General features: G+C 25.5%; 1 protein-coding gene across 1 annotated transcript; it reads left to right on the top strand.

Annotated features, from left to right (window-relative positions):
• Positions 1-428: 428 nt before the first annotated feature.
• LOC108342154 (squamosa promoter-binding protein 1) lies at positions 429-2309 on the top strand. Its single transcript, XM_017579871.2, has 2 exons — positions 429-825; positions 1953-2309. The coding sequence occupies exons 1-2, from the start codon at positions 512-514 to the stop codon at positions 2056-2058; spliced, it is 420 nt and encodes a 139-aa protein (XP_017435360.1). The 5' UTR covers positions 429-511; the 3' UTR covers positions 2059-2309.
• Positions 2310-10021: the final 7712 nt, after the last annotated feature.

Genomic DNA, 10021 nt, shown 5'->3' with positions numbered 1-10021 from the left:
GAATGATGATCAAATTGTACCTTACTTTGAAAAGAGAACAAAAACAAAAAACGACCAATAATTTAAGAACTAAAAACATATTTAACCCAAACAAAAACGAAAACAAATAAACTATAAAAATATTTAATATTCAACAAAAACAATACAAGTTATGCTGTTTTTAAAATATATATTTTTTGAAAGTAAAAATTAAAAATTACAAAAAAGAGAAAAAAAAACCGACATGGTAAAAGTATTAGATGTGATGGATGAGAGACAAAGATGTATGTAAAATAGAAGGAAGATTAGAAAATATTCAATGTTGTTTCACTATTACCCTGGAAGTGTGAGGTGGCAATCAATTAATGAAGACCCTAAGTGGTCCACACTCGTTCTCTCATTCTATTTACCTTTCTAGTTTTTCTATTTATATCAAGCAGTTGTGGACTAGTCCTTGACTTCTCCGTAACCTTTTCCAGCCAGATCATCATCATCATCAATCTCTCCTACTTTCCAAAATTTCCCTGAACTTATGGATGAAAGCTGGAGTGAGGGGAAAAGGAGAATGAATTATAAGGAGGAAGAAGATGATGATTATGAGGAGGAGGAAGAGGAGGAGGGAAGTGAGTACGGAGAGGACGGTAGGAAGAAGAGGGTGGTCACTAACAAGAGAGGCTCCAAAGCTGGAGGCTCAATGCCACCTTCATGTCAAGTTGATGGTTGTAATGCTGATCTCAGTGATGCCAAGCCCTACCACAGGCGTCACAAGGTTTGTGAGTACCATGCCAAGGCTCCTGCAGTTCTCATTGCAGAGCAGCATCAACGGTTTTGCCAACAATGCAGTAGGTAGGTCGACAACCTTAATCAATCTTTTCTATGCAATTTAACTGTTCCTTTATGTTTTGTCTGCGGATCCAGCTATATGTGGTTTCTTTAGAACTGCTTATGTGTATACCCTTTGCCCTTTCCAACCAACCCTAGCCAGAGACAAAACTCTTAGGTTATACTTGGTTCAAGTGTCAAAACAAACAGTATATGAAATGTGTCTGAGGTTCTTTTCTGTTTTCATTTCCTTCCTAGCATAGAGCTTATGGAGAACGTTAACTGACAGTGTCTAACTGTATTGCCTTAGTTCTAAGAAAAAGGATTAACTCCTCCTTAACATAGTCTTGTCGCTGTGTACATTATTATGCATTAAGTGCATTTTTATGGAATGTGTTCAAATCGAAAATCGATTACCCCCAACATTTTGTGCAAAGGTATGAGACATTCTTGATGGCAAACTCTTTGTGCTAAAACAGGGACGTTGTCTGCCTTCAAGAAGAACATAGAATCATCCTAAATGGCACTTACCATTCCGTGTATAGAATGAATAGCATTTTGACTCAAGGTTTCACTTAATTTTTGGTGCCATTGTTTTTAATCCATGAAGTTGACAAGACAAAAAAGTGCTGATCTTGTTTCAATCCATCAGATTGGACTATCTTCCATGAAGAGGGAAAATTGGGTTGATTTCAACACAATCTGATTATCAATCATTTTGATTTAGGGTAATACAAACCCATCAATAAATGACACATACATCCATTTATAAAGAAAACTGCAAATATGTTGATCAAGAACCACCTATTTTTGAAATTTCAAGCTACTTGAATTCTCAAAACGATTTCATATAAAATATTATTTCTTTTTTCTTCTGGGAAAATATAGGTTCAAACATGTCATTCTATAAGGTACGTTTAAATAATTTTCTATACAAGTGTTTACTAAAGAAAAAAAAAATCACAGATGAAATCACCTTATACAATTTTGAATTTTGTAATAAAATTGTCCTATCATACTTTCACAAAAGCTGCTAATTTTACTTTATCTTTTAAATAATATCAAGACCAAATAACTTAGATATTTGAAGGTGTCCTTTGATGTTGTTAAAATTTCCTATGAGTTGAGTAAATAATATTTTGATTTCCCAGGTTTCATGAGCTATCAGAATTTGATGAATCAAAAAGGAGTTGTAGAAGGCGTTTGGCCGGACATAACGAGAGGCGTCGCAAAAATGCATCTGAATATGGGCATTGATGAATTGGAGAAGAAAGAGTATTGATGCAAGATAGTATAACAATAACAACAACAAAAGTGCCGTTTGCCATTAGGTGTGCAAGAGAAGGCAAAGCAAGCAAGAACAAATAATTTAAATAATGTCTCCCATGTTGTTGGCTCTGAGAAAGCTCTCTATCTTCTATCAATTTTTTTCCTGTATGTATATCATATGCTAAAATTGCTGTGCTTGTTATGTCCATGAGAATATTATAAAATATCTTTTTGAAATATGTATATGTTTGCTCAATCTTTTTACCATACGTCTTTCTCTACTGTCTTGTACTTTAAACAGTAACACTCGGTATCCAAAACTAGAACAAAAATATTGCCCAAAAGATGAATTTAAGAATTCAACCAGATGCTCTTTTGAGAAAAAAAAAACAGTTATTTGTCATCACTTGATCACTAACTCTAAGTAAATATATGCATTACAACTTAAAAAAATATATAGACATTTTTTAGTTATGCTACATGATTTCATATTTTATGCCATGTGTAACTTTGTTTGTACCCAACACTCTAGAGATGTATTTGTAAATGCATCTGTATTACTCAATTAACAAATGAAATTTAATCTCATTTTAATTGAAATATATAAACTTATCTGCTTTGTGAATTAAGGGATTAAGTTTTGTTGAGAATATAAAAGGTGTAGTATATATCTTATATATATGTCTCACGATAACATTTATTTAGATGTAAATTTTTGTAATCTTATACAATAAGGTGATCTTATCGAATAGATAACTCTCCATCTAATTAGACGGGAAAAAGTTATTATAAGTTCTCACCATATCGTATCTTTATGATTTTGACTTGAGTTATTAATAAAAAGTTAACATCTCATCAAATCATACACAATGTCACAAATTACTAAATTATTTTCATTTACCATTTGTAAAAAAAACATATAATTATCCAAGAATGCATATACATGATGCATCATTTAAAAAAAATTAAACATATAACTACAAAAAAGAATATAATTTGAGTAGTTCTTTCGTAAAAGATAAAATTAAAACGGACTCTACTTTACTCAAGTTATAAACTAACTCTTTCTTGCTCGAGTTATAAACTAACATTTGAACAATGAAACATCTTTATTAAATTAAATATCATTTCACTAGAACAATCTTACATTAGAATAAAAAGGGTAAAGAATGATCTCTTATTTCAGTGTCCAAATTAACTTTGTAAGTAATCAGACTATTAAAAAAGAGAAAATGTTAATGTTAGATTTTAAGTGACAATACTCACTTGAACAAAGAAAGTCTTAAACAAGAGTGAATTATTATGATTTCTCTCCCACTCCTAATACTATGCTAACGGTGATTCTCAAATTAATATTCATTAAAGCCTCATATTTACCAATATATTATTTGTGTTATTTTTGTTTTTATTATTAAATGAATATAACTTTCCTTTATCACTCTAAATCAATATAAACAAGAATTCATTTTTCATAAAGAAAACTTCACGTATAACCCAAATTAAAATATAAAAATAAATATTAAAAAAAACATTCAAATCAAAATTATGATCTTTGAACTCTTAATTGATAACATGATAAAGAAAAATAAAGTATGGTCTCAAAACTTAAAGAGAGAATAAAAATTGAAAAGATAATAATTTTGTAAAATAAACAATAATATGTGTGATTTAATATTTCTATCTTGAATAAACGAAATAAATATAATGAATCTTCAACTCAAGAAAATAGCATGTGTAATTTAAATTGTGATTTTTATAAGATTATGATTTTCTATAGTTAATTATTAAATTTTAACAAAAAGTATTATACCAACAACAAAATTTAAAATATATCTATAAATTTAAATAATGAATTCCCATCATATGAAATATCTATAAAATTTTAATATTAGTTATTCATACTTATGTTATTGAAATTTAATTATTTAATATTATCCACTTTCCTTATATGTAATCAAATCAATTTCAAATTTTGTTTAGTTCGACAATATATGGATTTATTTTTCTTGAGACTAGTTAAAGGTGATGGTTAACACGATAACTAATCTAAGAAAGGAAACATGTAAATACCCAAACTTTTAATAGAAAGGTAAAATAAAAAACACAAACTAAAGGTGTGAAAATTCTCTACTTTGGTTAACAAGAAAATAAAGTACTTAGTTTTATTGAAAATAAAGATACAGAGTGAATTCAGTGCTTATTCCATCATAAATGTTTGAGGCAAATGTTGACCATGTCAGGGCAAATTAATCATTAAAGGTATTAGGAAAATCTTTAACATCAAATCACTTTTGTTTAATCACAACATTTTAATATAACAAAAAAGTTCAATAAAAGTTAAGGCAAAATCTTATATAAACATATGTGTTAATTAGGGTGATGAATCAAATTATTTATTTATTATTTATATTCTTACTATGATTCATCCAAAAAAAAGAAATTATTTAATTAATCTGTACAAAAACATAAAAAATATAGATGAGATCACTTTCATTAATATAATTTTATGTATAATTAGTGATTTATTTTTCTTTTTAAGATTCAAATTGATCTTCCCATTAATACTCAACTGGGGAAAATTAAGTAGTCAAAATTTCAAAACTAATTTTCTTTTAATTTTTAAATAATTTTGAAAAAACAATTTTGAATTTTGTTTACAATTTTTTTATTTTCCAAAATATAATTTTAAATTTAATTTAATTTCTTTAAAAATGCTATTATTGTGGAAGGGTGAGATATTTTTCAATAAAAATAATGCATTAAATTGAATTTATAATTTTATTATCTAGTTGAATAATTTAAAATGAATTTTATTTTGTAATCCAATTTGTCATGCTCACAATTCTTCAAAAATATATATTTTAAAACAAAATTTGTACCGCAAATAATTTTCATTTATAAAATCTTAGGGGAAAAAATCCAGCACATTTTTTTATAGTAAGTAATTATCAACTTGTATTTTTTGTGGGAAATATCCACAAATGTGTATGTAGAAAATAACAGCAAATATTACCTATTTCACTACTATAACTTTTTACTGATGTTTCCACGAATTTGAATACTATAGTTTTCCAGGGATTAGGTAACTATGACTTTTCACTAGTGCTCCTTACAAATATTTCGCTCAATTTTATTTTCCATGGGTTTTTTTTAGATGAGTTGTTTCAAATTCACATTACCTAAGAATTTTTCTTTTGAAAGTTGCAAACTGTATTTCAAATAATTAAATCTATTATACATTTTCTTTGCTATCATTAGACCTACTAAATAAAGAAAAGTTAAAAACAAAAAATACACCATGAAGTCTAATAAATTTTAAATCTAATATTCAACCAGTTCAACAGCAAATCCAAATATATCAATAGTTATAAAAAGAATTCAGTTAAGCAAACTTGATTTCCATCTTGTTGTGTCCTTGTTAATGGTTATGTTGTTTTTATTATCCTACAAGGAAGATATGAAATAAAAATATCAACAAATGTCTCAAATTAATAATTGAAAGTTATTTGATTAATAAGGTTTTTTTTATCATATATATATATATATATATATATATATATATATATATATATATATATATATATATATATATATATATATATATATATATATATATATATATATATATATATGAGATCATTTCTTGTTAAGGGATTTGCATGCAAAGATAGAAGAAATCTGCAAGTGAATAAAAAGGTGTTACTGACAATGAACAAGAACAAAGGAACTAGATATGTGAGATCATTTCTTGTGAAAAAATAAGATATTTTTTCTTCCTCCTCATAAATTAATTAATTTTTTTTGAATTTTTAATTATGTTATTCGTTGTCACATCGAATATTTAGAGAAGCTATTGTAGAGTGGCATGAAAGAAACAAGCAAATTGGAACATAAAACTATACTATTCGAAAGATATGTAAACTATGTTGCACATTTTTTGTAAGTAAATATAAAACCTGGCACTTGCTTATTCTGAAAATGACTTTACTTTGTGATGAAGCTTGTTTATTAATACTGACAAATTCCTCCAATTCCTTTCACAACTCCACAGAATCTACTTGAAAGTTTACATACACTCAATATCACTTTATTCTCAATCACTCATCACAAAACTTTTAACACCACCCACTTTAAGTGCTACAAATCAACAAAATGGTCAGAAAAAAAAACATAATGAAGGAATTAATATCAAATAATTTCTTGAACCCATGAAAATTTGAGTGGATAACATTTGAATTGTGCATATGCCCTCTACTAAATAAGTAAAATCAATTTTGTGTTTGAAAATCATAGTTTAAAATAATTAATGACACAAATCAATTTAAAATATGTGTAATTTTAATTAATTTCACACAGAATGTTAAGCAAAATAAGCTTCTATATTTTTTGAAGTTAGTTGCTTGTTAAAAAAATCTACCTTAACATGACAATGTGTTTTTATATCTAACGAAAATCATATTAAATTTATGGTAAGATAAAAACTTGAACCAATAGCTCTGATCACCCGATTCTATTCAATTATTTGCATCAATTTAACTTTCAAATGGTCACTTTAACTTTATTGAGTTCAAAGTATGGGTATCATATGATTAGATTGATATGATTTTTTTTGTTTAAATTTAATTAACGGTTTAAAATTTTAACTTTAATTGCATAGTTGTTTTAAATATATATATATATAAGAAGATGCTTTTTATTTATGATAATTAACTAGTTTTGCTTCACTTGGTTAATCGGCCCATTTTTTTGCCACAAGTATTGAATGCTGTAAATATCATTTTGAAAAGAGAGAAAATTAAAAATATTAAATTTATCTTTGGTCTTTACAATTTTATGTATTTGTAATTAAGTTTTTGTAGAGTTTAATTGTGCATTTGCTCTTCTAGTTTTCTAAAATTAAATTATTTTAAATTTTATTAATATATCATTATTATTAATATAAAATGTTATGAGTTTGTTATAGGTTAATATTGAACCAAGATTGCTTAATTTTAGAAATTGGAGACTTAAACGTGCAATTAATTTTTTTTTTGAGAAAAAAAGATACACAATTGCAAGACTATAGGATAAAAATATTTAAGTTAAAATAAATTTAACTTTTTCATAGACTAAAATTTGTTTGTATACGAATTAAAAATTTGATTTAAGAGAAATTATAACAAAAAAAAAATAACTTTTACAGATTAACTCTTACTTAAAACTAATAGCTTTTTTTTCAATATTTAAGGGATTTCTTTAGTGTGATTCTTAAAAAAAACTGTATTTAATTTAATTTTCTTTTTATTTAAAAAGAGTGAATGTGTTTCTTTTAGTTAAATTCGTGTTGACACTGTTTGAGATGAGATTTCGTATTAATGATTTTATATTTTTTCTACCTTTCAATCTTGGTGTTATTCTGTTACTGACATGTTATTTTTCAAAAGTTACCAACATTAATTTAATGAAAGAAACTATATTATTTTTTAAAAATAAATAAGAATTAAATTAAAAAGAAAAAAAATTAAAGATAAGAATCTTCGAATATTTGGAATAAATATGTAGTTTTTTTTTAAGAAATTAAATATATATTGAAGTATATCATAATATATTGCATTAAAGAGCAAAAGGTATGAAGGTGTCAGTGAACATGATTTTGGTCACCACAAAACACAAGTATGCTTCAACTGGCTTCCATTGAACGCTATTTCTTATCATAAAGAGACCCATTTTCAATTCACTTTGAGACAACTATCGGCCCTACGATAGCCCTGAATCTAAACTCAACCACTTCCAACCCAACAGTGAATCGAATCTGTTACGTTGATTTGGTTTAAATCAATAAAGGAGAAAACACTTTTTTTTTCTTCATATAATAAGTATAATATATTTTATTTTTAGTATAATTATTTTTTATTGGAATTTATATACTACAAATAATTCCATTAATTTTTTTATCATAAGTGAGTAATAGCTAATTAAACATCATTATTGATAAAAAAAATAATATTATATATGATGGGTTTTTTTCAAAAAAATTTATTGGGAAGAGATTTTATAAATATGATATAAGTCAAATTCATATAAGGATTAATATAATTTTTAATTTGAAACCTCCCAACATTGTATTTATGTCTTTTATATATATATATATATATATATATATATATATATATATATATATATATATATATATATATATATATATATATATATATAGAGTTTAATTTTATATATTTTTATTTAATATGAGATTTAAATTCACACATTTTGATTATTTCTAATTATCTTTTAATTATTAAATTATTAACTCTGATATTATTAATAAATCTTCGTGAGGAGAAGTTTATTAAAAATAAATATTGGGTTTAATTCACATAAGCAATTAATAACACTTTTAACTCAAACCTTATTTATTGGTCTTTTTTCTCATATGGTTTAACTTTATCATTTCTATCTAACCAGAAACTTAAATTCACACACTTGAATTATTTCAACAATATATAATTATTTTTGTTTGTATAAAAACATATTTATGTTATAAAGTTTTTCTATTATGTTCATGGACAACAACTTTTATAATTTAAGATTTACTTATCATACTTTTGATAAATTAATTATGTTCTTAACATCTACTACCATGTGTGTTTCCTCTTTAACGTCTTTTACGAAAATATCTTTTTGCATAAAGTTTATACAATCAAGTAATCATTAAGGTTTTTTTTTTATTAACCTCCGTATTAGGAGGTACCATGATATTGTTTTAATATTTTGTCTGAATAAGCCAAATTTCTTAATTAAATAAGTTCTTACTCATTCAAAAATATAGTGAGGATGAGTTTGTTCTAAACCTACCAACAAAGTGTTGTTAAATGACTATACAAGGTTGTTGTCAATTATATAGTTAAAATGTCAAGTTTAACGTTGTGTTTGTTTTTGCGGATTAACTAATCCTGCAGAAAAAAAAAATGAGTGTTCCACTCGTTTACTTCAACGGATTCAAGGTGATCTACATACAAGTGTAAATTTGCAAGAAAGAGCAGATAAATGATCCTCAAGGAGATAAGAGAAAAGAAATATTTTATTCATTAATGTCATTTTACATAATTACTATTTTTTTCCACATACCAGGAATATGAGATTGGTGTGACATGCTCAACGGTATACACTACTGATTATGGTGGACATGTGATAATGAAAATCCACTAATCCTTTAGAATGGTGCTTCTTAGTACAGTGATAACGATATTCGGATGAGGATTGTTGTGGTGATGTGAGTTGTTGGGGATGCAGTGGTGATAGGTGATAAATTAGAAGAAAATGAAGAATAAAATGATATTATTGTGTTTCTAGGAGAGGTTATTATGTTTAATTCAAGTATTTCATAATCAAGCTAAAAAATCCAATTACTAAACTTTAATAAAATTAGATCCATGAGCTATGGAAGAACAAATGAAATGGTTAAATATTTGATAAATTTTAAAATTCATGTAAGAAATTATCAAATTGTACAACAACAATAATAATATTTAAATTTATCGCATTTTTTCTAAAGGAAAAATAATTATTATTATTTAATTTTATCTATTAAAACATTTTTAAAAATTTATCATACCTATCACATTATACATAAACTTTCAAAAAAATATATTTTAAATTCATTTAAATTATACAATTTTTTCCTTAATCCAAAATAGATGTTACTTAAATTTTGATTGCATTTTCAAAAATCTTTGAACCTTATAATGAAAGACTCTTGAATTAGATTTGAATAAAAAGAAAATAAGATTCAACTTTACAATTCAGTTTAATGCATTAAATCAGAAATCACAGCGAAACTAGATTACTTACATGTATTGACAATAACTGCAGATTTTAAATCTTGATTAAAATGCAAAAACCAAAAGAAACAAAGATTTAATCAATTCGCTTAACAAGAATTTAAAGATTAGAGAAGGGAAAGAGTATATATAAA

This window comes from Vigna angularis, chromosome 6 (genome assembly GCF_016808095.1).
Source record: "Vigna angularis cultivar LongXiaoDou No.4 chromosome 6, ASM1680809v1, whole genome shotgun sequence".
Taxonomy (NCBI): domain Eukaryota; kingdom Viridiplantae; phylum Streptophyta; class Magnoliopsida; order Fabales; family Fabaceae; genus Vigna; species Vigna angularis.
This window is presented reverse-complemented; position numbering and strand designations above follow the sequence as displayed.